This window comes from Sprattus sprattus, assembly GCF_963457725.1.
Source record: "Sprattus sprattus genome assembly, chromosome: 13".
NCBI lineage: Eukaryota > Metazoa > Chordata > Actinopteri > Clupeiformes > Clupeidae > Sprattus > Sprattus sprattus.
Window position 1 is genome coordinate 10036263 of NC_137911.1, and position 27262 is coordinate 10063524.

General features: G+C 43.4%; 3 protein-coding genes across 6 annotated transcripts in view; 2 read left to right on the forward strand and 1 right to left on the reverse strand.

Annotated features, from left to right (window-relative positions):
* Positions 1-15: 15 nt before the first annotated feature.
* mok (MOK protein kinase) lies at positions 16-4831 on the forward strand (the record flags this gene model as incomplete). Its single annotated transcript, XM_080850021.1, has 12 exons — positions 16-109; positions 959-1073; positions 1493-1582; positions 1776-1846; positions 2050-2128; positions 2368-2416; positions 2548-2726; positions 2831-2932; positions 3450-3623; positions 3865-4003; positions 4215-4406; positions 4754-4831. The coding sequence occupies 12 exons, from the start codon at positions 16-18 to the stop codon at positions 4829-4831; spliced, it is 1362 nt and encodes a 453-aa protein (XP_080706147.1).
* Positions 4832-6781: 1950 nt separating this feature from the next.
* Positions 6782-15277, reverse strand: wdr20a (WD repeat domain 20a; the record flags this gene model as incomplete). Its single annotated transcript, XM_080849629.1, has 4 exons — positions 6782-8514; positions 9714-11258; positions 11810-11992; positions 15014-15277. 4 exons carry the CDS (start codon positions 15275-15277, stop codon positions 8461-8463), a joined length of 2046 nt encoding a protein of 681 aa, XP_080705755.1. The 3' UTR covers positions 6782-8460.
* Positions 15278-18119: 2842 nt separating this feature from the next.
* Positions 18120-27262, forward strand: part of ralgapa1 (Ral GTPase activating protein catalytic subunit alpha 1) — a 74974-nt gene continuing 65831 nt past the window's right edge. For all 4 annotated transcript variants that reach the window (XM_080850571.1, XM_080850568.1, XM_080850570.1 and 1 more), the window contains exons 1-2: positions 18120-18444; positions 26898-27008. In XM_080850571.1, the coding sequence (XP_080706697.1) occupies positions 18339-18444; positions 26898-27008 (217 nt within the window). In that variant the 5' untranslated portion in view covers positions 18120-18338. The remainder of the gene's footprint in view (positions 18445-26897; positions 27009-27262) is intronic.

Genomic DNA, 27262 nt, shown 5'->3' on the forward strand with positions numbered 1-27262 from the left:
TTCAGGTGAAAAAATATGACACAAAGCAGTTTCATGGACGCCAACAAGAAAAGGGAACGGCATAGTCGTAGGTCTGAATCAACCCTCAGTAACTCCCTCAGTAAAAGAGGTAAGGCTTTAATGACAGGCAGGCTATATGTTTACCCATTTTAAATAGCTTCGTAGGCCTATGGAAACATATGTGAGATTATAAGACAAGAATTCTTGCTACTGGCTTGTTCAATATGAGTGAGGTTCAGGCATGTTTTCTTTGTAAAATAATTCGTCTGTATTACTAAATGAATATCAAGGTATTTTTGTATTCGTAGATGTTACATGACGATGTCTCTCAAAGATCAAAAGAGGACAAGTGACCAGTCACCAAATAGTTTGGCTTGTTACACGCAAAGTTTCTTGTTTCGCCTTCTCCACCTCTAGGGTCAGAGTTTAGGCGTGCCTGGTTACCAAGGAGACAGAGATCAGCAGCTAACATGGCGAGTGCTGACTCGTGTTAGCCTATTTCTTTTTTCCTACTTCACAACAGTCAGCGTCGTTGTTATAATGTAACTGCTACAATGCGTTATGTCACCTCTTCTAACCGCATTGTGGGTTATACGTTTTACGTTTGCATTCAGTATAACGTTGCAGAGGAATGGATAGTAAGTTAGAAGTTGTCAACAAAGCAATTTCGAATGGAAGGAAATTGGTTACAATTTAATTCCAGAAAGATTTATTTGTTTTGTATTGTCCGCCGCATTGTCTGTCCAGCCTTGCGCCTTGCACGTACAGCAGTTGTTGCTAATGCTAACTAATAATCATATTTTAACCATTTCTGTTTTTCACTTGTGACTGCGCTGTAGTTTTACGTATGCTACACATTGCAGCTGTTTCAACCTATGGTGTTCACTGCACAGACAGCCTAGAAGTTAAGTCCTCCCAGTTGTTTAATTTAAAAACTTTTTTTTTTACTGTCATTTAGATTACAGAATAGTCAAGAAAATTGGAGAGGGGACGTTCTCTGAAGTGGTAAAGACCCAGAGTCTGAAGGATGGAAAATACTATGCCTGCAAAACGATAAAACAGTCCATTGACAGGTACCTGCACTTCATAATGACATGTTGACATGCTGGTTAGGTGGCGAAGCAGCTTCTTCAGAGTTGTAATTGTAGAAGAGGTGCCTTGCTCAATGACACCATGCCCTCATAATGACCTTGTATAGGCTACAGTCTAGGGTCAAGGTATGTTTTTCTTCATACTTAGATTTGGTACTGGCATTTGGTATTCAAGGCAAGTTTATTTATTTAGCAGAATTCATACATATTGGTAATTTTAAGTGCTTTACAAATGAGCAGATAAAAGAACACAGCAAAATAAGTGATAAAAAGACTACTATTTTGTCATTCATCTACCCAAAACGGGAACAAAATGATTAGACCCTCTACATTATTGCTATCAAATTCATGTTTATATGGTACATGGAGATCACTACAATGGTCCCATTTTATGTTTCTAGCCTGGAGCAGGCTAATAGCTTAAGAGAAGTTCAGGCAATGAAACGCTTGAACCCACACCCTAATATTCTCCAGCTTCATGAATTAGTATTGTAAGTATATTTTGGATTATTTTTATAAAAATTATTATAGTGTGGTTAAGGAAAACTAAAAAAATGTATGTCTGTAAAATTAGCACCTCTCATCTTACAAATGCATTCCACACACATACACATCAATAGAAAATGAAACGTGAAAGTCATGATCTTGAAATTAAACATGTCATGTTCTGACTCTATGATGTAGCGATCAGGAATCTGGTACCCTCTCCCTCATTTGTGAACTGATGGACATGAACATCTATGAGTTCATCAGAGGTACAGGAAGTGTGGTATATGATTATATGAATACAAGTGTTTATTGAAAACTGTCTTTTTAAGAGGCCAGCTCAACTCGATCTGATGTCAGTGAAATATTTTGAAAGCAGTGACTGTATTTTGAATGATGGTTGCCAGTCACTGTATAAAAAGTGTTGTTATTTTTTTTTATCAGTGATTAAATACTGGGTTTCTCTCTACAGGGAGAAAATATCCGTTGCCAGAAAGTAAAATCAAACACTACATGTACCAGTTATGCAAGTCCCTGGATCATATGCATAGGTAAACTGCAAGACAGATGAGATTAATGCCCTGCCTGTTCTGTGAGACCCATATTAATTGTAGAAAATACTTGTAACACATGGAAAGATTTTTCAGTATTGCAGGTCGTTGAGACAACCAAGGTGAAATGTAGACTAAATTAGTTTTGAAACAATTACAGCAGTAGCATCATATGCACAATCTAACACTCCAAACGCTTCCTTTTATGAGACAAAGATTTAAAAAAAATCTTTTGACAGGAATGGGATCTTTCATAGAGATGTGAAGCCAGAGAATATTTTGATCAGAGTAAGTATTGTGTTGATTTAATCTTCTCATTCACATCGCAGCTACACAATGTGAAGTTGATGCGTATTTAGTAAGAAATGTATCAGCACAGAGGTGGCATGTGCCAAGTTCATGGATACCTTCCTCTGTAGCACGATGTCCTGAAGCTGGCAGACTTTGGCTCCTGCAGAAGTGTGTACTCAAAGCCCCCTTACACAGAGTACATCTCCACACGCTGGTACCGCGCACCAGAGTGCCTGCTGACTGACGGCTACTATTCACACAAAATGGACATCTGGAGCGCTGGCTGCGTCTTCTTCGAGATCATCAGGTAGATGTTGCGTTAACTGGGCCTCTTATTGTGTACACATGTCCATGAAATATTGATTTAGATGATGTTAAGTTCAAGCTTTTGACAATGTGTATTGTGGTCAGTCTCAGCCCCCTGTTTCCTGGAACAAATGAGCTGGACCAGGTGGACAAGATCCATGATGTACTGGGAACACCCGACAGTGGTGTTCTGCAGAAGTTCAAACAGTATGTTTCTATTTCATCACTTTACACCCATTATTTCCCACGGGAACTTCACCTCTTTAAAGCTGTTAAGCCTACAGTCTGAATAAGGCCTCTATTTTGTAGTGTCTTTTTAAAAGCACTACCTGCTTAAAATTAACTGGAAATGATTTGCATAAACAGTAGTGTTGCAGGCTTAGGCTAAGAGTACATTGGTTGCACTAAGGGGGTCTGAGCTAAGATACATTACACTGAGCAACATTAAGGAGATAGTAAAAAGAGGAAGTTAGGGCAGCATTTTACATGGATTCATGTACACTTTCTAAGTCACTACTAAGTCAGGAAGTAAATGTGAAGTCAGCACTGAGAGTTGGAAGAGTATCTGCAAGGGATGCATGCAGACAGATAAAGAGCTAAAGAGTTGCCAGCACATATCCTAGTAGTGAAAGAGATGGGATTACGGATGGATTACTATCCTACCAGGTGAGAGAGGTGCAGTGCTTAAAACAAAATGGTGTTTCCTGCCTCTGCTGTGGTCCAGGTCCAGGTCGATGCGCTTTGACTTCCCCTCACGGAAGGGCTGTGGGATCACCCATCTCATCCCCCAGTGCTCCTCCACCAACCTGTCTCTGCTCTACCAGATGCTGGCCTATGACCCAGATGAGCGCATCAGTGCACAGATAGCACTGCAACACACCTTCTTCAAGGAGCAACGGTAAGATCACTCAACGACATTTTTAAAGTTGCGTACACACCAGGTTCTGTTGCCTATCAGTACATGGGTAAATGTAAAACGCCTATAAGTGGACAAGCTGTGGAGAAAATAAAATGGATGCACTAAAGGTCATTTATTTGGGGTTAAGAATCTGTACAAGAATCTGGCATATAAATTAATTTGTAGAGAGCTGCCATAAAAACAAAAATGACATGGTTGATTTTGGATGGACCTCATCCAGTGTCCCCCCCCTCAGTGTGACAGAGAGGCGTGCAGTGAGCCTGCGGCGAGCCGTCGGGACGGTGGAAGGAGGTGAGACCAGCGGGACGCCCAGCTCCGTGGATCAGCTATGGCGCATCGCCAGACAAGGCAGAAGACAGGTGACAGGAAAAAAAAACAAGGCAACCTCTCATCTCGATTATCCGAGCCTCTAAGTCAACACGGAATGCCTAATGGGAAAGGGGATACTCTCTGCTCACTCTGCAAATCTAAACACTATCTCCTCCTTCCACCCACCTTATCCTTCAAAAGAAAAAAGAAATGTTATACTCTCACCTCATATGTTGTTTCCTTTTTTTTTCCATCCTGCAGCACCATCTGAAGCATCTGGCTGATCCTCTTATCCGGTGCAATGCGCAGAGGTACCCCGTGGAGCTGCCCAAGCTGAACGTGGTCGTGCCCTCTCCCAAAATGACCTACCCGGTGTCCAGCCTGCCCGCACTCACCATCACGCACAGGGGTTCCCTGCCTTCCATCAACTCGAAAAAGTGCCACTCACGTCTGGTAAATGTCATCTTGTCTACCCACAAGCATACAATGTGGGGCAGCACTGATAGTGTTTTCTGAACATATAACTTTACTTGAGTCCCCGTCATAAGACCTACCTTACCAGATCATGAACATGTCATGCTACATATAGTCACACGTTTACATAAAAAAAACCACATTATTTGTCCATGACCATATTATGTAGTATTTATGTATTTACTTATGTATTTATGACGTGATTATATCTGCCTTATTACAAAAGGTTTAAGTGCAGCGTTGTTGAGCTTTACATTTGAATGTAGGTTAGAGGAACATAACTTCACTGTTGGTTCACCTTAATCTTCCCTCATCCTGCATCGTAGCCCAGAGAAGAACCTCACCGCGGAGCTTACAAAACATACTACATGCCTCCTCTGGAGAGAAAGCGTGGGGACTACTAAGCAACCACTAACTACCTACACTGTGTCAATACATGACCTACCTGAATTGAATCACTTGGAAACGCCCCACAGGTTCAAAATGGAACGCCACTGTTCATTAAATAAACAATGCCATCCAGAGGTGAGGACCTGAACAGCAAGGGATGAAGAACATCCCAGCTGCAGGAAAACTAACGCATTGGCGTGACACTGGACTTTGTTAATTTCTTTAAATTAGTAAATAGATAAGAGACTGTATTCCCATCACTGGCGCCTTTTTTGCAGCGTTAAAGATTGCCCATGGTCATGCCAGAATGAGGATGAAACCACCCACATAACAGACAAGAAAAAATACAAGCACTTATTCTCTAAAGTCATGGCAAGTTGTACATTCTATACATTGTACCGTAGGTAATGTGAAAACTGACCCTTGTTGATCATCCAGGATAAATATAGGCACCCTCTGCATTTAGTGACCGCTGTTTGTCATCAGTCTTCCATTTCCTCTTGTAATCACTTTTTCCTGTGTATAATTTGCTCGTCACCTGCACTGCTTACACAAATGCCATGGCAATAAAGAATTTAGTTAACATTTAAAAGTAGAGTTTTTTTTAAATGTTTTGCTATTAGGCAGTGATTTTCATTAAAGTAACATTCTGACATTTAAAGTTGTTAGATGCACAATGATTTCTTAGACATAGAGAGTGACTAATCTTAAAATGCCAATTTGGGTGCTTTGTGTGATCTGTCCCAAAGTCATTAAGTCTGAAGAAGTGACGTACTCTGACATCATTAAAGCAACACTATGGAGTTTCTGGAGCCGCCAGCTAGGGGGCTACTTTCTGCTGGACTATTCACTAACTTATTTGCTGCCTTGCTTTGTCTTGTGTTGCACTTTCACTGATGCTTGGCTGTGTTAGGAAAGTTGTTCACTCGCTAGTTTGTCGTAAACAAACAAAGTAAGCAAATTTCAACAGGTTTGGCTAAATGTAATCGCTAGCGATGTTAGCAAGCTTGTTATAACACGCTTGGACATTGATGCTAGTAAAAAGTGCTCTTGCGTCAGCTTCTTTGTAATATTATTGTGATAGCTATGTTGGCTAGCTTGCCAAGAACTTTCCTTACACGGTCAAGCATCAAGCAAGTGCAACACAAGACAAAGCAAGACAGCAAATACGTTAGTGAATAGTCCAGCAGAAAGCCTAGCTGGCGGCTCCAAAAACTCCATAGTGTTGCTTTAATGATGTCATAGTACGTCACTTCTTCAGACTTAATGACTTTGGGACAGATCACACAAAATTGGCATTTTAAGATTAGTCACTCTCTTTCTATGTCTAAGAAATCATTGTGCATCTAACAACTTTAAATGTCAGAGTTAAACACCCTGAATATGGAGTCTTGTGGGGCCAGAAACATGTTGCAGTATTTATTGGGCAAAAACAAGGGCAGCTGCCATTATAATAGGGTGATTCTGAGCCGTTCCAAAATAAAAGTTCAACAGGTGAATGATGTTCATCAAGATGTAGTGGGCAAGTTTAAGAAAGGAAGCAGGCACCAAATATTGCAAATAGCCATCAAGAATTTTCCCAAGTTGTGCCACACCATGATAACATCTGACCCCACAAGAATACTGACCATGTGACTACCGTTACCTGCTTGAAACCACAAAAACCTAATTGTCCCATTGGGAAGGTTCATCATATATCTACAATACAATAAGCTTTACTTATCATTCAGAAATAAGGGTGTTGTCAAACACGTAATTTTTTTCCAGTTAGAAAGCAACTATATGAATTCTTTATTCCCAGGACAGGACAGAGTGAAAAATGTGTCTCCACACCATGAATATCAGTGACGTAAAACAAGAGAGAAAATAAAACAAAAATGTAAATAAAAACACACAGATCACTGAGAGAACTTGAAGATGGAAGTCGTCTGGCAGTAATTGAAGCATGAGGCCACACATTCATATACGTTCTCGTTTTAATGCAGAACAAAAGGTGAAATGTAAAATGTCAACCACATTGAAAAACCAACGGTATGACCATGTCTGTGTATTCATCCCTTCCCCAGTTAGTGAAGTCAATGTAGGTTTCATCAACAATGATTGGTAGTCACAAAAGAAGATACAGTAAAAAACATTTAAGTGTGTCACACAGATAAGGGTCCTACAGTTCAGCTTCAAACCTAGTTGTTCCTAGTTGGGTGTTACTTAGCGTTACATTGAGTAATAGCATTGCTGTTGGTAGGCAAAATATGAACTATCTCCATCTTTTTTTGTGTGTTTGTTTTTTCTTTAGACTTTTCTTGAGACTTCCTGAGCTTCATATAGTTGTAGAGTCTGAACAGCCCCTCTGCTGAAATACACTTATTTCTCTTTCGTTCATTCTTTTGTGGATCTGTTAACAACAGGTAAGCGTTTCAGCTCATAGATAAGACCATTTAACACAAACATTCTCCTATACCAAAATACCTCTGGATGAATATTTGTACAAGAGAAAATAAAGAGAAAAAAAACAGAAACCTGCATATTTAAGATTATTTTAATATTATTAATATGTATAGTTTTCTGCTTAAGAAAGATCACTATTTCCTTTAATGATGACAAAAACGTCCACTAGAGCGCTGATCAATTCGCTGTTCGCCCAATCAAATCACTGAATTACAATATTGTACAATATTATACAGAGCAGATTTTGATCTGAAACAATATTAAAATAAATGCTCAATAGATACAAAGTTGTCAGTTCATATTTTCTCCTCCTTATTTCTGTCTGTGAGTCCTTGCGCGCACACACAAAAATGTAAAGCCATTCTCTTCTAATAAACTATTAAGTAAGTGCAAACAAATTTTTTTCTCTCGTTTTAAAAAACTATGATTGCAGCATCCAGCTTTTTCAGATTTCAAATTTCAAGACAGAGGATAACAAAGCCAAGTGCATGGAGGCCATCCTCAGAACCTTTCCATTTCTCTAAATTCTTTATAGTAGTAACAAAACAAAAGACAAAAAAAAACAAAACAAAAAATCAGTGCAAAGTTCTCAATGAGGATTAGAGTCTAAATAAAGAGGGGTTGGAGGAGAAGAGAGGAGAGGAGTTTTGAGGGTGGCGAAATCCTCAGACTCATCCCTCCCCGCGTTTGAGAACATCATAAGCCAGATGGATTCTTACCACTGATTTAGTCGTATGGTTCACTTAGTCAACCATGATCCAAAATCTGGCAAGAGAGAAGGGGAGAAAGGTAAGGGGGATCGAGGAGAAATAAAAGCGGGGTGTGAAAACTAAAGTCAAGCAGATGTGTGTTAGCAAAAAAAAATTAAAATAAATACAACTCTTAAAATTTTGGGGAATACACCAGCCTCTTTTCGAAAAAACAAAATTGCACCACACCCCTTTTTCCATCTGTATCTACGCACAGCCACCAAACTCCGGGCCATACGAGAGACAACCAGAACATAAAGATCTCAGCAGGGAGAAGAAAACAGGGACGAAAAGAAATTTTAAAAAGGGGGGGAAAAACAAGGTAGGTAGAACAAAATGAAAAAAAAAAAAAAAAAAACGACTTGCAATGCTTTTGAGGGTGAAGAGCAGCATCCGCCTCTGTGTGACTCAACATCTCAGTGATGCAGGATTCTTAGCAGCAGAAATAGCTATACTACAGTCCCACTGGGTGAGTTGGCTTGGTTTTGGGATGACAATAAACCCTGCGAAAAAAGGAAAACAAAAACAAAAAGGAAGTTGGCTTAGGGACAGGTCATAGAAAGGTAGCAGATTTGTTGGATTTGATTCTCACAGCCTTCCCACACTGAACCCTTCCCCACAATGCGCCTATTTCCCTGCTAAGGTTCAGAAGCTACAAGGTTATAGTAGGGTGACTCACTGTAAGCTGATGGGGTCATTAATACATTGACCAATATTTAGTATCTGCAAAGACTGCATGTAGATTTGTACATTTCTGTTTTAACTGTGTGTGTCCTATGATTTGGCTCTTATGGGGAAGGTTGCACAGCCCTGAACACCTTGGAGGAAGAGTTGGCCTCACTGATGCGGAACATTTCAAAATGATGGCAACAAAACAAAAACAAATGCGCTCGCAGGCAGGCACACACACACACACACCCACGACAAACACTCATTATTGAGCCTAAAACACAAAAGAGGTCTAGAGCGCTCCCTTTTTTTCCCTAAAGACTTCGACCCACGCTCACATGTTTGCTGGAGGTGTACGGCTTTAAATTACAGTGCTGGTGGTCAATACATCCTGTGACCCTCTCTAAGGCCCCATTGCCTCTTTGAGTCTGATTAGCCAGCCATAAGTGGATGCCCGGGCCTGCCTGATCTCTATTGGAAAGACAGCGTATCTATTTGCCTTTGAATGTACTTATGCACACACACACGCACGCACACACTGTGAGAGAAGAGATAGGCATCTTAGTGACTGCTAATTGTTCTAGCCCGGGCGTATTGGGCTGGATGGAGAACTAATGAGATCTGCGTTAGACAAAGGCAGCTGAGGAGAGGGGAGAGACAAATAAAGCCAATTAAAAATGGAGATGAGGAACACTGAGAGACGGGTGGCCCTTGGTGCAAAGAGGAGCCGAAACCACACGCAGCTAATGTTACGGCAGGCCACACACACACACACACACACACACACACACACAGCCTGTTGAGCATGCATGAGATGAGAGCAACAATTTGGAGATGTCAAGAGCTGAGGGGTAAGAGAGAAATAATAAAGGCAGGCAAGCAGGCAGGTGGGGGGTGGGGGTGGTAGGTGGGCTCTATCCACCTCCATTTTGATACAGAAGGCGGTTGGTCGATGGTTATGGAAGAGGGAAGGGACAGAAAGGGTGAGATACGTTTTTTCCAAACCCCGTTGTTTCTTTCAAAAGGAACTTACCACTTTGCCAGGCCTCGCCCATGTGCAAATAAATCCTTCCTGACAAGCAGTGACAAAACAGTCCTCGAGAAAGATCAAGACGGTGAGTCTCTCGTGCGCAATCTTCTTGCAGATGAGCGGCTCCAGCAGTGGCACGTCCTCCATGCGCGGGCACAGCAGCGTGCCCAGCGTCTTGGCCGGGTCCGTTTTGCTCTGCTTAGCCAGCAGGTTGAGCTTGTCGCTGCTCTTGCTGCTGATGTGGCCCATGCTGTGGTTGCGCTTGTGGTCCTTCTCGTGGTGGTGGTGGTGCTGGTGACGGTCCTTGCGGTCGTGCAGCGAGAGTGTGGCGAACTTGGCCACGCCCGCTGCCAGACCGCCTTCCATCACACCCCCTGATTTGCCACCACCGCTACTGCTGCCCCCACCTCCGCCGGTGGTGGTGGTGCCGCCACTGCTGTTGCCGGCGGCGACACTGGTCGCCCCATGTGGGAGGCTGTTAGAGCGCGGTAGCGTAGTCGCCGTGAGTGAGTTGGGCACGGAGGGCGTGTTGGCGCCACTGTTGTTGCCGTTGGTGCTGGGGTTGCTGCTGATGGTGCCGGTCGTCGTCGTTGTTGTCGCCGTTGTCGTCGTAGTTGTTGTGGTGATGACAGTCCCGCCTCCCCCCACACTTCCTGCTCCAACTCCGCCCCCACTGCCCGTCCCGCCTCCTCCTCCTCCTCCGGGGGGACTTGTGGCGTTCATGACGTTGGTGTGCGTTCTTGTTCGCGAGAGCGGCAAGTGGGGGAACAGGATGTCCTCGGTGAGGTCCCACAGGCACAGCTGAGTGTCCTGGCCCACCGAGCCGAACCGGTACGTCACACTGACTGGCCGGCTGTCAGTGGAGTTGCGCTTGGAGAGCCGCGACTGCGTGCTGTTGGCCCGGTCGCGGCCGAATTGCGAGGAGGAGGCGGCCGATGTAGACGACGGTGGCGGCGGCGGTGGCAGCGGCTGCTCCTGGAAGTCCTCGTCGCTGCCACTGAACTCCAGCGGCTCACTCTCCTCCACGCTGGTGGTGCAGTGGTCGAACGCCACCACACTCACCCACGACTTGTGGCCGTGGCCGCGTGCAATCACCCGGCAGTCCAGAAATGACCACACCGTCACCAGATCGTCCTCGCCTCCCGCCACGATGTACTTGCCGTCCGGGCTCCAGCACACGCACAGCAGGCCGCCGAAGTAGCTCTTCATGGTGCCATGGAGCTCCACCGCGTCGAAGTTGAACACCCGCAGGAAGCCGTCCTGGCTCACGCAGGCCAGGTGCTTGCCGTCGGGCGAGAAGGCAAACTCGTGGAGCGCACCCTCGCCCACCGTCCAGCGAAGCAGCGGGTTGCGCGCCTGCTTACTCTTGCACGTGTGCACGGCATAGTTCTCGCCCTGCTTCAGCAGCTGGTAGTGGGGCGCCGTTGTGCCGCACGTGTGCTCCACGTTATACAGGTACATGCTGCCGCTGGCGTGGGCCACCAGGAACAGATTCTCCGAGCCCGGCACCCACTTGACGCACGTCACCCGTGACTTGTCTATTAGTCTCTGAGGCGGGTGCAAGGGGTCAGTTCAGGGTGTTCGTTTTGGCAGAAGATGAGAAATGGGGTAGGGAGAGAGTTGGCGAGGGAAAAGGAAGGAGTTTAGTTACTTAAAGATTTCAACATGATTTCACTTGAAGTGCATGACATATTTATAATGATTAACACAATGACTGTAATACAACAGCAAAACAATCAGTCAGGAAAAAATTAAAAAATTAAATGACTTCTTGTTATTACAGGCCAATAGGGTTCTAATAGGTTTCTCTCATAACCTTACAAAGACTCCATGCAGCAGCAGTTATGACTGCACTGGAAATGAATGGCAGTGAAATGCCATGACCCTCCACCCCATACAAAAAGACCAAGTAGTCCACACTTCGTCTCTCTCTATTTCTCTCACACACACACTGATCAAGGCCATGTCTAAACACTCCACTACAACACTCAATTTCTGAAATGGCCACAATAGGGTAAGGCTGACTCATCAACTCCATCAAGCCTCTTCAATGAGGATGACACACAGACCCACACAGACACACACAGACACACACTTACTTCTTCATTGAAGAGTTTGCTCGTCTCCTTCTTGATCGGGTCAATGAGCTGCACCTGGCCAGCTGAGAAGCCCACCAGCAGAGAGACGCTCTCGGCCGTGGCCGTCAGGTGGTTGAAGTCGTGGCACGTAGGCTGCGTCCCCTTGTAGATCCGCTTGTCGATCGGCTTGCTCAGGTCGGCAGCCTGCCACCGCAAAACCATTACACATACATGCAGAAAAATCACACACACAGACACACAAAAACACACACACAGCAGTGAGAGAAAAAATAACACACATGTTCAGCAACTCATTCAGCAGCTGTTCAAGTCTTTTAACCATGGTGACATACAAGAATCTGAACACATTGACACACACACAGGGGCAAACAGATACTGAAAAGTTTTCTATGGTTCTTTCATGGATAGAGTAAGGGTTTTTGGGGATGACATCAGCCTTGTGTAGTGAAACTGAAATCTTTGCAGCTTGACCACAGCCTGCATTGCCATACATCAGGGTATACTTGCTTGAGGAAATGTCTTTTGAGTAAGGGATGAAGGCAGCCAAGGTGTCCCGACATACAAAAAATATTTACAAAGTCCACGACGCAAAGCATAACATTTCCTCAGTTAATACCCCAGTTGCCATTGAGTTCACACCACTTGTCAAGATGAGAGAAGAGAATACATTTATTGTATCACACTCACTGTGATAGAAATGTCAAAGGGCAGCTTACCATTTACTATCGTTGTTATGGATACTTTTAAAACTTGCCACATTAAACTTTAAAAAGCGGATCTGTTTCATACATGTCATGAAAAACAGACACACTACTGCTAGTGCTGATTGATGACTGAGCCAATCACAAAATCAACGTCATTCAGCATGTTTGGAGAAACCCGGCACAGTTTTGCGAAGCTCAGGAGCTACTCTGTTGGGGTTTTTCAATACTAATGGTGTGGCTTGGCTCGGCTTGGCTCGTCGACTAAGCACTGCTTAGATTTGCATTACCATACATCTACATGCTTGAAGATGTGTCTTCGAGCCAGGGATAAAGGTTGCAGAGCTCCAGGACACAAAGTGTAACATTAGTTTCCCCTGTTTATACCCCAGTTACCATACATGTATTTAGGTAGCCTGTGTGTTACATTAGCTCAAAAAGGAAACATATGGTTTAGTCTAATAAGAAACCAACCTGTTCAGTTCAGGCTAGAACTTCTTTCTTAAGTCAAAGATAAAGAAGGTTGCTTGGTTCAAATTGAGTTCATTATTTTCTAAGCCTGAATCCTTGATATTCTTCTTAGCTGTTTATGTGGGCCAGCTTGCTAGTTCTCCAGATAATGTTCTTTAACCATGGAATCTATTGAGTTTATACCACTTATCAAAATGTTAGCATATGTTTATTTTGAGCATTCAATGTCTGCCAAAACACACTCACTATGGTAGAAGCATGGTAGAAGCTTTGATTGGGCAGTTTACCATTCACTATTGTTGTCCAGTCAAAACTTTCCAGTTTCAACTTTTTTTAACCAGATCCGCTTCATATGTGTCTTTTGACAAAAACTAGACAAAACAGCAAGCACTAAATGTTGACTGAGCCAATTACAAAAGTGATCTCCGATGTCATTCAGGTGTTTGGAGGTCGACCTGGAGTGGTTTGGCCTTGCTGAGGAGAGGGTCTAAAATGTACAAAGGCACATCTTGGCACCTTTCAACTTGTAATGGAAATGCATGCTTCAGCAAAACGTGCCAATGGAAAAAGGGCATATCTATGCTCAGGAGAGGATCCACAGAAATGCAAATTAGCTCAGGACAGCCTGGCTCAGAGCGGCCAATAGTGCTGATGGAAAAAACCCATAAGCTGTCCAGGCCATCTACAGGAATCCTGACGGGTGAGAATCTCTGAAATCCTCACACCACTTTCAGCACTGTCGTACTTGAACCGCAAAATATGCAGACCTTGAGGATTGCATTTCCAATAAGTTGTCTGCTTAAATATGCTATTTCCTACCTGCTGGCCCAATCAGGCTGCTTGTTTATCAACACCAAGCAAACTAAGTTACTTGGCTTGGATGTGCGGCAGCGTGTGTCAGTCACGTATATGTCCAATACGCAGCACAGACAAAAACATCTGTTCTCAACTAACTAACCCACAGGACACGGGAGGCACAGGGTTTCAGGATAATCCTAAACAATGGTATGTTCTGTGTTCAGTACACAACTACATGCCAAGACAAATGGAATACGGGCCAAACTATATGAAGGACTGAGCTAACCAAACACTCGTGATGCACTGCACTGTCTGCCATCAACGCCAAACCAGTGCGCAAAATCAGAGACGCTGGTGGCCACTTGTTTGTGTAGCCTGAAAAACTCGCATTTGTGCTGCAACGGGCAAATGGGACCAGGTTCGCTATGTAGGTGGTCACTACCGTCCACTCTCACCATCATCCAAAAAAAGTAATAAACGATACAGCCGACCAACTAAGTAGAAACATTTGGCTCAATGGAGCAACACTAATTAGCAGACACTGTCAGTGCCTCTCGAATGTGTTGATTTAGGCCAGCGGAAAACAAACCTGCACTTGTGTCCTGGCAGGACAACACGAAAACAGGTCTATCACAAAGCTAACGTTAGCTACAGCCACTAAATAATTCCGATGCGCAGCAAGTCAGTACCATGCCACCACCGTTCAAAAAAGCACAGCTGAGTCATACATTTACAGGTCTCTGAAGCTTAGCTTGGCTTTCCACTCATCAGGGACTCAGTCACCAATGCTTAGACTGTCACGTCACAAAATATCCGAGTTGAAGAGCGGCAGAGGTCAAACAAGTTAACCACTAAGTTATTAACGCCTTCGCAGACATTAACCAGAGGGCTTTGGGTTGTGTTTGCCTTGACTGTCACGGGCGTCCGCAGCAGGTGAAGCGGGGCCTGCGCTATCAGCTTAGGACGCTATCAGCTTAGTAGGGGACTTCTGGTTAACACTGCTAGCCACCTAGCTAGCATGCTAGTAAGCGCTAGCTGTGTTGTGCATGCCACAACACAGATGCTAATGTTAGCTTGCAGCTAGCTGGCTGCCATCAATTCACAAACTAACCTAGACTTCGCAATTCAGCCCAGTCCCAAAGGAGCCAGAGCACTCGCCATCTATCTTAACAAGTAGCTCAACAAACTAGCAGCAGGGAAAACTTGAGTCGTAACTGGAAAGGATCGTGTTTACCTTTCTGACGCCTTTGTAGATATAGAAGTACAGCTCCCGGCCCACATTGAAACAGATTCTGTCGCCGTTGCCAGACTGATCGTTGACGTTGACGAAAGAGACTTTGACGGGGTTAGAACCTTGTGAATTAAAAGGCACCCTGTTGGGGCGGCTATATTCGGAGTGAGTGAGGAGTTTGTAGGCGCCTTCCCGGGTGGTGAACTGAGTTTTAATTTCGTTCATCTCCTTCCCTCCTCCCTCCGCCGCCATCTTTGAAATTTGCATTCATCCTTCCTCGGGCCCGGATCTTACGCAAGAGCATGCGCATCTCTGGACATCATTCTCAATCAGATTGCACTGACTGGTGAAACTGCCTCATATTGCCTGATGCAGTTCAATATCTCTAATTAAACGTTTTATACACATCGTCCCACTCATCTGCTACTCAGACCTATATTGTACAGGGTGGAAGTGCGGAATTGTTTTGTCATGAGTTGTAAAATAAAATAGAGGGGGGCTCTTTTTGTAGCCTAGATTGCATATTTTCAACTGTGGATTACTGAAACAAAACAAAAGCCATATTCATCCACATCAGCTGCAATTGAAAATAAATTGCCTGGTTTTACAAATGGTTTCCCCCCCATTGAGACATAGCCCACAGTGTGCTTTACAGGTAGAGAAAACAGCATTTTGAAACACTTGCTGGAACATAATAACGGCAGACTAAATTAATAAATTAAATGAAATACTGCAATACAAACCAGACAGTGTGAGTATGTCCAATTTCATAACCATTTGTAGGCAATGGCTCGGTAAGATTTAGGGAAAATGGTTTGATAAGAGATGTCAAATTACTGAGTTCCTCTTAGCTGTCATATTTGGTACATTTTTTATTAAAACATGTCTTAATTCCAGAAAGAATATTAGAATCATGAAATGGTTGCCTCAAAATGTCCATGACAGTCTAGAAGTCCAATTTGAAGGATATCTTAATGTCAACATATGGCTCCTTCAAAACAGTTATTAAAAGTGTAAGTGGGATAAGCAGCATTGTGTTAGGCTACAACAAAACCATAGTGGGGTAGGATGTTCAAACAATAGGAGTGAATGGGAGACTATGGAAAAGCATACAACCAGAAACATTCTGAACATTTCTGAAGTTTTCTAATTTTCAGGCTCAGCGGAAATGCAGTTACCTATGCCATGCTCCCACATTTTTACTATTCTTTTTTTCTTGAAGTCATATTTGCGTCTTTATGCTTAGGCCTGTACACTACTGTATTATATGACTATGACTACACGAACAAGTGATTTGGAAACACCAGTATAGCTGCACTATTCTCCCAAACAGCATGTTAGACATGTATGCTAGTTATCATTCAAGCCTGCAGTTCCAAAGAGATATCCATCTCGGCTGGTTATTACTTTCAAATTACCAAGGCAGGAGTACAACGATTATTATGTTGACATCACCACACAACACTCACCAAAAACAAAACAAGTTTAATGCTCTGAATCTGGGCACTTTCATAAAGAATTTTGAGAATTCACCATAGTTATTTGCTGTTTCAAATATAATGCTGAAGTCATACAAACCACAGACCCAGCAGGTAGACTCAGCATTTCACCCTACACTTACAGCAATATGTCAAAATCACACAGACATACCACCATACAAACTAGGAAATCTGAGATATTCCTATGAAGAACCTGATGGATTTAGTTAGTGTATGTCCACTGAAATATCATATATGACATGTCATCCCAAGATAGTCAAGACAACTGCATCAGCTAGACAAACAGGCATCTAACCAGTATAGATATGGATTGGGGTGAGCTGGACATGGGCAGGTAGAAAGAAAATAATGGAACCAGGTGCCCAACAGAATATGTGTGAATCCAAGACTGTTGGAAAAGCACTAGAGGTGGTAAAGATTGTCCAAAACTGTCATTAAAGAACAAGGTGCTAATGAAGGATCTAATTATTAAAAATGTGTGCTACTTTCTAGTCCCTGTATGATCCTATGTGTTATTTATTTCAGAATTTGGTTGATGTGTGTTTTCTGACATACAAAATAAAAATAAAAGCAAAGTTAATACCCTAACCATGGTTGTGCCCAAATTCTGACAGGTGCAGTACCATAAGTGTCACCTATTTATGTAATAAGCCTTAAACTAAATTGCTGTAAATCTAAAGTTGACCATTATTTTAAGCCATCTTGCAGCAGAATATTAAAATTCCCTCAAACTGATAATTTCTCAAAGCTAGCCGACAGTATGCTTATAGAACTGTCATAATAATGTAATCTAAAGGTATAGGGAAATGACTGCATCTTCCAGCACTGCTACAAACTAATTAAGTCATAAACAACAGATCAGATATATAGGCAATTTGCACTGAGACTTTGCGTTCACAGTTGAGTTGGTAAAGGTTGACAACAACAATTTTTGCTTATGACAACAAAACCTGGGCATACATAAGGCACCTTGGGCAAAAGCTTGGAATGGGTAGCGTACGTCAGTACTGTCTTAAATATCCTGTTGAAAACAGCACAATAACGAATCACAAGAAACCTACCGATTCACTGTCCTCAATCCAGAAGAGGGTAGCAGAGCACACATCACTTTTTAACAACTTTCCTCCTTCATAGTCTACAGACCATACAAATCAATTGAAGATACAGATTTAACTTTTTGGAGAGGCCGATACAAATTGCGCGGGACTAAATTCGCCAGTGTCATTATGACATTATGTAGTGGGGAAAATAAGCAAATTTTCCATAATTGAATGAGGAATGGTAAAATTAGAACAATAATATAAAGGCAATTAAACATTCGGTATGTTAACGTTGCACACATTAGGGCGGGTGCTGGCAAAGGGCTTGTAAGAAGTTTGATGAATTAAATTGATAACATTTCAATAAACTGTTTTTAAATAAATACATAGGGAAAGCAACACTTCGGACGTCATTCCACGCTTTGAATTCAATATCAGAATGTATTCCTAAGCGTAAGGGTTGATTAGGATGCCTCTAAGTTGCTGTGTTGAATTGCTCTGATTTCCATTAACTTGTTTTTCTTTTCCTGAATTCCGCCATGTTTTGAGATTTATTCTGCTTCGGAAGAGGTGTGTTGACGCTACGGGGTGGCAACATTTCATTTTACATTTGTCTTGCAAAATGCACACCTCTCCACAAGTTTTTCTAATTTATTTAGGTTTTATATCACACATTGGACCGTGAAATTCTTGCGCAGCAAATGATAACGGACGCCGAGGTCTTATAGCTAGCCATCTTCTGAAGATTAGCAGGGGCTTGCTCCCTCCTGTAAATTCTTTCCTCTCGGAATGTTCTCAAAAAAGCCTCATGGGGATGTCAAAAAATCGACTCAGAAAGTCTTGGATCCAAAAAAGGATGTCCTGACACGTTTAAAACACCTGCGAATCGTAATAGGTGAGTTGGTAAAGGGGTCAATATACGTACTTTTCTGTGTGGAAGCTGTTCAGTTCGCTAGCTCGCTCGCTAATCGTAATGTGTATATCCTCGTTGGCTTTTCAGTGATATAGCTTGGCGGAATGTCGCCTGTTGGATGCAGAGTGAAATCCATATTTGCCAGTTCAGTGTTGATTGTGATGCTGTATTCATAAGTGCTGTATTGTAGCTGAATTGACAAATGTAGGAGCAGTCGTTAGATGCTAACGTGTAAATGTTTGCAGACACAAGGGTCGTTATTATCGTTTGTATATTGAAATGTGTGCCCTGTCGAGTGTATTCATTTCACAGAGTGTGATGTTTGAACAATGCCATTCTGATTAAAGATGCTTCGTTTGTTAGCAGCTACAGTTTTACATTTGTTGACACTGTCAAATCTGCCCTCCTATGTTGAATGCATAAACTCTGATTATTAGGGTCATTGGGTTGGGTTGCATGGGGATCTTTATAGAGTTTCGACAAACCTCTAAACTTAAATGTTTAACTAACACTGGTGCCCTTCACGTATCCAATAGTGTGTTATGGTATGCCATTGTGGTTCTCTTAGAGCTCTATGGACGGGAGGAGACCGCGTTCTCCTGTATCTGTGTTTCTCATTTAGTTCACGGCCACAAGGTTAATTTATGAAGTGGTAATCAGTTTTCGTTTTCCATCTCCAGACATTTAATCCAGTTCAGGAAACTTGCCTGAATGAATACGTATGGCAGTGTAAGTTTTGGATGTTTTGTGACTGTGTATGAGACTTGCATTTGAGACAGAGGAGGAGAGGAATTTGAAGGATAGGCTTGGCTCTTTGAGTACTGGGTGGACCATCACAGAACAACAGAAATAAACCAGGGCTTCCTCTGGGACTGGACAGGAAAGTCAGAGAGGGGGTGAGATCTCAGACCCTATTCCCGGTGGGGGCCTCTGTGTTTGGATTAGAGGCAACAAGCGCTTCCTGATGTATGATTGTTGCTCAGGCTTCTCCATCCAGCACAGTCCAAGTCCTGTTATCCAACAAGCCTTTGTGCAAGATCAGGCAAAACGTCCCCGTCGCCCCCAGTTGTTATTTCATGGATGTCTCTGCTTGAAGACTGATTGATGAAAGCCACGTTGTTGAAACGGGGGATTGACAGAATTGCCACCCCTGAACACATGAACTGGTTTCCTCTATTGTGCCCAGTGCAGTCAGTAGTCTTCCTGTTTCCACTGCACGGTAGCCAGGAGTGTGGGAACAAAAAGTGCCATGATGGCGCCCTGTGCCAGTGAGTGGGGAGAGGCATATCCTCATGGATTTAGTGCCAGTTTCTTGGAGAGGGAATTAGCCTGGGCACAGCCTTGGGCTAAAGTGCAATTCTAGTGGAGGAGGTTTTGTTGATTAGATTTGTCTCTTTCAGGGAAGCTGCCTCTGAGATTTGAAGTCTAAATCACTGAACGTGGTGTTTTGATTTGATTAGGCCTTCTCATTCATTTGAGAAGAGGTGTCTTATGTACATTAAATATGTCATATTAGTGTGGTGAATTTGTCATTAAAATGGTTAAATGACCATGTGCTCCGACAAGAACAAGGCGTTACTGACCGAAAGGACCCCATCATCCGGAGTCATCTGTTCAGTCCTCCATTCTCTAGATCATATCTCTGTGATGGTGTTGTTTCCTCTCCAAGAAGACCTGACACACCTACAGAGACATTTCATCTGGCAGGGAAAGGAAATGGACCCAAATGCCCCTGTGCTTCAGATGGGTGTGCCCAACTCACCATCTGAAAGGCATTACAGATATGCTGATAACAATCAGCAAATAGTTTTAGCAAAAAGCAAACCAGGACGCTGCAGTAGCTGATCTTTTACACTGACCAGTAGGGTGGAGGCAATGTTTGTGTGCAAAAGGTATCTAAGTGCTGATATCCTAACGGTGTTTTTAGCCTCTGTCTGACACACACACACACACACACACACACACACACACACACTCTCTGTATGTATTGTAAAGTGAGTGAGGAAGTGGACTTAGGTTTCACCCTGGGTTTGCTGGCTCCGAGAGGATGAACCGCATTCTCGTTGTGGGTTCAGGCAGTTGATGCTGTGAGGAGACTGCTGAACAAGTGGCTTGAGAGCTGGCTCATGTGCAAAGGTCAGACTGCAAGGCACTGCGATAAGTGGTGTGAAGTGGGCACCCTCCATCTTAAAGCCATGAAAATAAACCAGCTGCTGTTCTCCAATAATGTGTCTGTGCTGTCCTGCTTGTTTTGGAATTGGTTTGTGTATGGTTTTTTGGCATTTGAGAGGAGTGTGTTTAAATATAAGGATACATTTCAGTGAGTGGCATGTTAATATCTAGGTGTCCACTTCACAGAGGTACTGTGGTATAGTCCAGCACATAGTCAAAGACCTTGGAGCATAGATGTAAAGTTTAATTTATATAATGGTGGTGGATACCTTTTAAGGGTACATTTGTCTTTTGTATGTAACATATAGGGGCTGATGTTAAAGATACGTTCTCAGAGACGGGAATGACTACAAAGCAGGTTCAAGGGATGTAAACATCATCATCTTTGTGTTGCTGTTCATTCACAGATTCATTGTTCATGTTTTCATGTTTTGTATTTAAATATTGCAGCACAGCCTTACCAGACATGTTAAACAGCATTGAGGTTACATTGAAATGCAGGCAAGCCAGAGAAGTCTGTGGATAAGCATGGACTGTAAAGACCAAAAGATGTTTTAAAGTGCATGGAAGCAAGTAGATCTCAGTTAGAAACTACCCATTTTTGAGATTGTCTTGATTTCATTTAGAGTCAGTAAGTCTTAAGCAGGGTTTATCTTACCCTTGGCTCTTCGGGAAGCACTCGACATGTCCAACACTAACTACCCAAACACCCAAGAAATTCTCGCCGTCACAGCACTGATTTTGCCTATACGCCTGAAAGGTCTGGCAACCTCAAGGCCTTTGGCAACAAAAAAAAGACAACAAATCTGAGGCAGCACTGCACGGGGTCGTCAGGGTTCACTGCCAAACCCCTGCGTCCCAAGCCTGCAGGGTAAACACAGAGACGGAGACATTATCGCCCTGAGTGTTTTTATAAATACCCTCTCTTATCAAGGAGCTACTCTGTGTACACGGGGGCTATTTTGGAGTCGTCACACACACACACACACACACACACACACACACACACACACACACACACACACACACACACACACACACACAGAGAGACATACACACACACACACACACTTCTGTGTCTGGGTGCCTCAGCACAGGCAGTGCATCTCCCCCTGCTGTGTGCGCTCTTTTGTCCGAGGCCAGTTTAGTCCACAGAAAGAGTTGGAGTCCTTGTATTCAGGCCAAACTCTCTCTTTCTGTCTCTCTCTCTCACTCTCTCTCTCACACACACACACACACATGTGTACCCTCTTTCTCTCTCCCTCTCTCTCTCTCTCTCTCTGCTATGTTTTGTGTGTGTGTGTCTGCTGGCCCCAAGGTTATGTGGTGACTAGAACCAACAAGCACCAGTCCCAGTAGACAGAGCAGCGCACGTGTTGGTTTTGCCCGTGACCGCTGCTTGTCAGCTCCTCCATCGTAACCTGGGGCATGTGTCACATGCATGTCATTCCTCACTCTCATTACTTGGCACTAGGCTGGGTGTCCGATTGTAGATTGTGGATTCTATCGCACCACAGAGTTCCTCTACCTGTTGTGCAAGAAGTTTGTTTGTCAGGTTGCATCTCGCGTCATGAGCATGAGGTGTCTGTGGTCACATGCTTGCTGTCTGCACATGACTGGCCAAACATGGAATAGCTATGCAGAGGGGATTCAGCATCAAATCTAGTGCTGGTCTTGACCAGATTCCCATTAAAACTCAATTCATCATGTCCAGAGCTCAGTGTTTCCCCTAGGTTTACAGCTTGGGGGGGGGGGGGGGGGGGGGGGGGGGGGGGGGGGCGGCAGGGGTGCGGCGCGCCGCGGCGCACGGACACAAACACTTAAATGAATTATGATGTTCATGGGTTTCTTTTAATGACAGCAGTCAATATAACATCTTACAGTAACAGTATGCAACACTTCAGGATTAGGGGTTAGGATAAGCAGTTTTACTTAAAAAATAAGTATAATTTTACATGTTTTATGGTAAAGGTAACCTTAAATTACTTATTTTGTGATCTGGTGCTATATTTATAAAAAAACTTTTTTTTTTTTACTTGAGCTTCCAGGGGGGGGGGGGGGGGGCGGGCGCCACCCTAATATCATTGTAGGGGAAACACTGGAGCTATAACAGTAGTCTTCTGACATTTCCTACTTTCACAGAGTTAAGTGTTTTTGCTTGCTGTTCTGTCACTGTAAAAGGATAAACTCAAATACCAGAAAGAGCTTCACCCTCCTTGCCTCACTTCCTTTCAGATTCTGTCTCTAGTTATACAGACACATATCATGGTCGCAAAGCGGTCAGTGCTAAGCTCATGGTTGCATGTACACACAACGGTCAGCGTACACACTTAACCCACGGCCCTAAAAAGCAGAAGGCTGCGTGGACCAGGATTGTCTATGGGGTTCTGCTGGCTACATAAACCACTTCCTAAAGCTCAGCCACTCCGTGCTGGGTGAAAGAGTGAGAGAACGCCACTAGGCATTAGCGGGGAGCTGACGACCCCGTGGTTGAGTGATGTACGGACCAGCGACTTGCTAGTGAGGTCTCAGCTCTGCAGAGCTGCTGGTCTAGAGATTGACTGGTGCTGCATGGCTGCAGGTGGCTTGGCTCACTGGTCCTCTGTATCTGTCACGCCAAATACAGCTTTGTTTTCATAAGCACTGTGGAAAGAATGCTTGCCTGTTGGAGGGGGATCCTTGACAGAAGGCCTTGTGGCTCCGTTTGCCCCCCGCCCTGCCCGCCCCTGGCCATTTGTGGTGATACAAGAGTAATAGGCTCAGACACTATGTTTTCCTCAGCTTCACCTGATATCTCTCTCTCGCTCTCTCTCTCTCTCTCTCGCTCTCTCTCAGCGCTTCTCTTTCTTTCCTCACCTGTCTTCCTCCATTAACACTCTTCTCTGCTCGGCTTACTGTCTTCTTCATTCCCTGCTGGCTGTGCTGTGGATTAAGGGGTAAAATCATGCCACACTGGATTTTGCTTTGAAAGCTTCTTGTGTGTGTCTGTGTGTGCGTGTGTGTGTGTGTGCACATGTGTGTGTGTTTGTGTGAGTGTGTGTCTGTCTGAGGTTCTCCAGGCCACAGGAAGGCAGGGTCCTTGACACTGACAAACGTAAACATTTACCTGAAGAAAAACATGCACATGTCTGTCTGAGTGCGAGTTTTGTCCAGCACACACTCTCAGTGCCTTCCTGTCTTGTCACTGAGCTTTCAACTGCATAGTTTTAGATCTGGAGTCTCTCTGAGTGTGTATGAACCAGAGAGCACCTGAAGGGTGAAAACAGTTATCTGAAGTGATGAGTACTGAAGGAAACTTGGGTAGGACTTCTTTATATCATCTTAATTCTTTGTGTGACAACATGGCTCTTGCAAGATCAAGTTAGTGGTACGCTGTAGGCCTGTGTGATATTCCAGATTGCCCTTTCGCTGTTTACGGTTATTTTGTTTCTTACTTCTCTCCAATTTCCGTGGTGATAAAAGAGAAGAACGAGGTCTTGTGTCATCTTATGAACTTCACAAGCAATGTTATCAGAGTAGACGTTTGTACCAAAATCAAATTAAATAAGTAAATGTTGCCATATTTAGTGGCTCAGTATTGATATTGTTCTAAACTACACTGTATCAATTGTATCTCCCACCCCTACCAACCAGTATACCATTACACCCCTATAAACCAGTATGCCATTAGACCCCTAATACGAGTCAGACTCTTCTCTCTTGCCCCCTGTAACTCCTGTAATAACTGCCGCAATGGAAACGCTCACAGTCCAGATGCCCGCTTTCTTATGTCAAGGACACTGTGTCTGTGTCTGTGTCTGTGTCTGTCAGTGTGGACACATGTGTCCAATTTCCGATTTCAGTCCGATTTAAATTGGATATTGGACACATGTGTCTCCCCAGAACTAGATTCATTGTGTCCGACTTGAGTCCGACTGGACTCCGATGTAAACCCCTGGACACACGATTCGATTCCGCTGGTAATTGGACTGGGCGCGCATGTGTCTCTCATATCTGATTCAAATTGGACAACAACAACTTTTGCACGTGCTTCAGATCGTGCCCACAGACATATACATGCATCATATATAATGTATATGATATGATAAACGCTGCTAGACGCTCAGTTCTTGTGCTCCCTCTCATTCACGTTGAAATACTGAAAGTGAAACTGAAACTTTGAAACTGGAACGCAACTGTTTGGGACAGAACGCTAATTCAGTGAACAGATATTTTCATATTACTTTCCACCAGTTGTTAGTCATGTAATCCATTCATATCGATGTGAATCAATCAATACTAATACAACTTTAACTGTGGTGTGTTTTTGTTTCATTTCACAACGTATTTACTGTATAATCAACGGTAGCAGATGTAAACATTCCGCATTTGATTTGAACTGACGCGGCCAAGATCTTGATTGGTCACTGCCATGTAGGGATGCGTACCGGTACGCCGGACCGGTTCTGGACTTGTAAAAACGTTTAGGTCCAGGTCCAGAAAAACCGAAACCCCAGTGATTCGGTACTGGACTTGTAAAAAAATCTAGCACTCACATACTATATCCTTTTCGTTCAAGACCATCTTAAACCTTCCATAGATCGCGGAATTCGCGGTGGAAAAAGTCATTCCTATACCGTTACGCACCCAGACCGAAATGTCACGCAGATTTCGGAGCCTGAGCCGATTTAAATAAATAACAGGAACAAATCATGCAGCTAAATCTTGAAAACTTATGTAAAATGTTGTCTTATAAACAGGAATTATTTCAGGCTGCAACATGAAACACAGGGGCTGCTTCCAAAACAGTAGAAAACTAGCGATAGCTAACTAGCAGTAACGTTAGTGGTGTCACTATGATCTATATGAATTATTTTGTATTTTTTTGCCAGGCAGATTTCGTGGGGCACTATCACGACTGCCCTAGCTCCCAATATAAACTTTCTCCTGTGTTGCTCATTGGCGTTTTCATAGCAACAGTCTTATGACAATGAAGAGCAGGCAGCATTTCACAGAACAAGAACAAACAGAGCTAGCCATAAACCTTTTAACAGAGAAAATACCGAAAGGTAAACGGTCAAAAGTGTGGCTGTATTTTGCACAAAAAGATTCAAACATCGCGACGTGCAGCAAATGCAAAAGAGGGGAGAAGGTCAACAGCAAATCAGCAACCTCAGACTGACAAATAAACGGAGATCACAGCAAAACGTATCCTAGTCTCTTAAAGGGGAAGGGCACATTTTCTCGTACTCAGTGTGTTCAAGTAAAAAGATTAACTATAAACAGATAGAAAAGATAGGTATCAGAAATGGTGAAATTCCATGAAATAAATAGTACAATACAAACAAAATAATACATTTTTGACTCCAAAGGCAAATATGCTCATATTTTTGCAAAATAAGTTTGAAGCTGTAGTGTGTGCAGAGTGTGTGTGTGTGTGTTTTTTGTACTTATTTATATTTATTTAAGTAAACTATAAACTGTTGTTTACAGTTAATATAATGTTCATAGTTTGAAGTAAAAAAAAAAAAAGCTGTAGTTTGAAGCCAAATGTTTTGTATGTATTTATATTAATAGTATACTTTAAACAGTTCATATTCAATTATGCCATGGGTTCGGGTCCGGACTTATTAGGTCCGGACCTGAACCTAAACCTCTGGATTCGAATTCGGACCTGAACCTGAACGTGGGTTTAGGTATGCATCCCTACTGCCATGTGCTTTGAGATAGAGCAGTTAACCCCCCATGGAGACCCCATGGAGAGAATTGGATGGGATCGGAGTGCTGCCATCATGTGCCCGCACTGTGTCTGTGTCTGTGTCTGTGTCTGTGTCTGTGTCTGTGTCTGTGTCTCTGTCTCTGTCTCTGTCTCTGTCTCTGTCTCTGTCTCTGTCTCTGTCTCTCTCTCTGTCTCTGTCTCTCTCTCTGTCTCTGTCTCTGTGTGTGTTGTACACACTGGGAGGTTGACAGTGCATTCGCTGTGGGCTCCCTGTAAGGTGATTAAATCTGACGTGGCAAAAGCAAGACTTTGGGGATTTGATTTGCTTGACTAGCTCATGGTTAGATCAGTGCTAAACACCATTAGACACTGAGGGCCTGGCATAGCTGGTCCAGACAGGGGTTATCTGTATGACACTGATCTTTATTAGGAGTTTGAAGACTAAAAGCTGCTTTCAGATCAGCCTTATCTTCACATATACTGAATACATCCTATGTAGACTATAGTTCAACCCATCTCTTCCTCTCCCTCTCTCTTCCTCTCCCTCTCCCTCCCTCCTCTACAGAGAATGCAGAATCAGGGGACCTGAAGCACTTCTTTGACCAGAACTACTCCCATATCTACTATGTATTTTTTGAGAACTTCGTCACCATTGAGGTCAACCTGAAACAGAAAGGTGAGTCTGATGGGGGGGGGGGGGGTAGAGACTGCAGTTACTGCTCGAAGTGCAACGTAGCATGATTTATAGGCATGAACACAAGCAGCAGTAACAGCAAAATTGTCACATCAGCCTTGGGATTAATGCCGTTGGGAGCCGTTGTTTTGTTTACAAAACCTGAGCTAGCTGCTTTTACATTTCGTTGGCTGTCATTCACATTTTGAACAACAGATTGAGTCTCTGGGAGTGCTCCGGGGCTTCGTAGTCAGCTT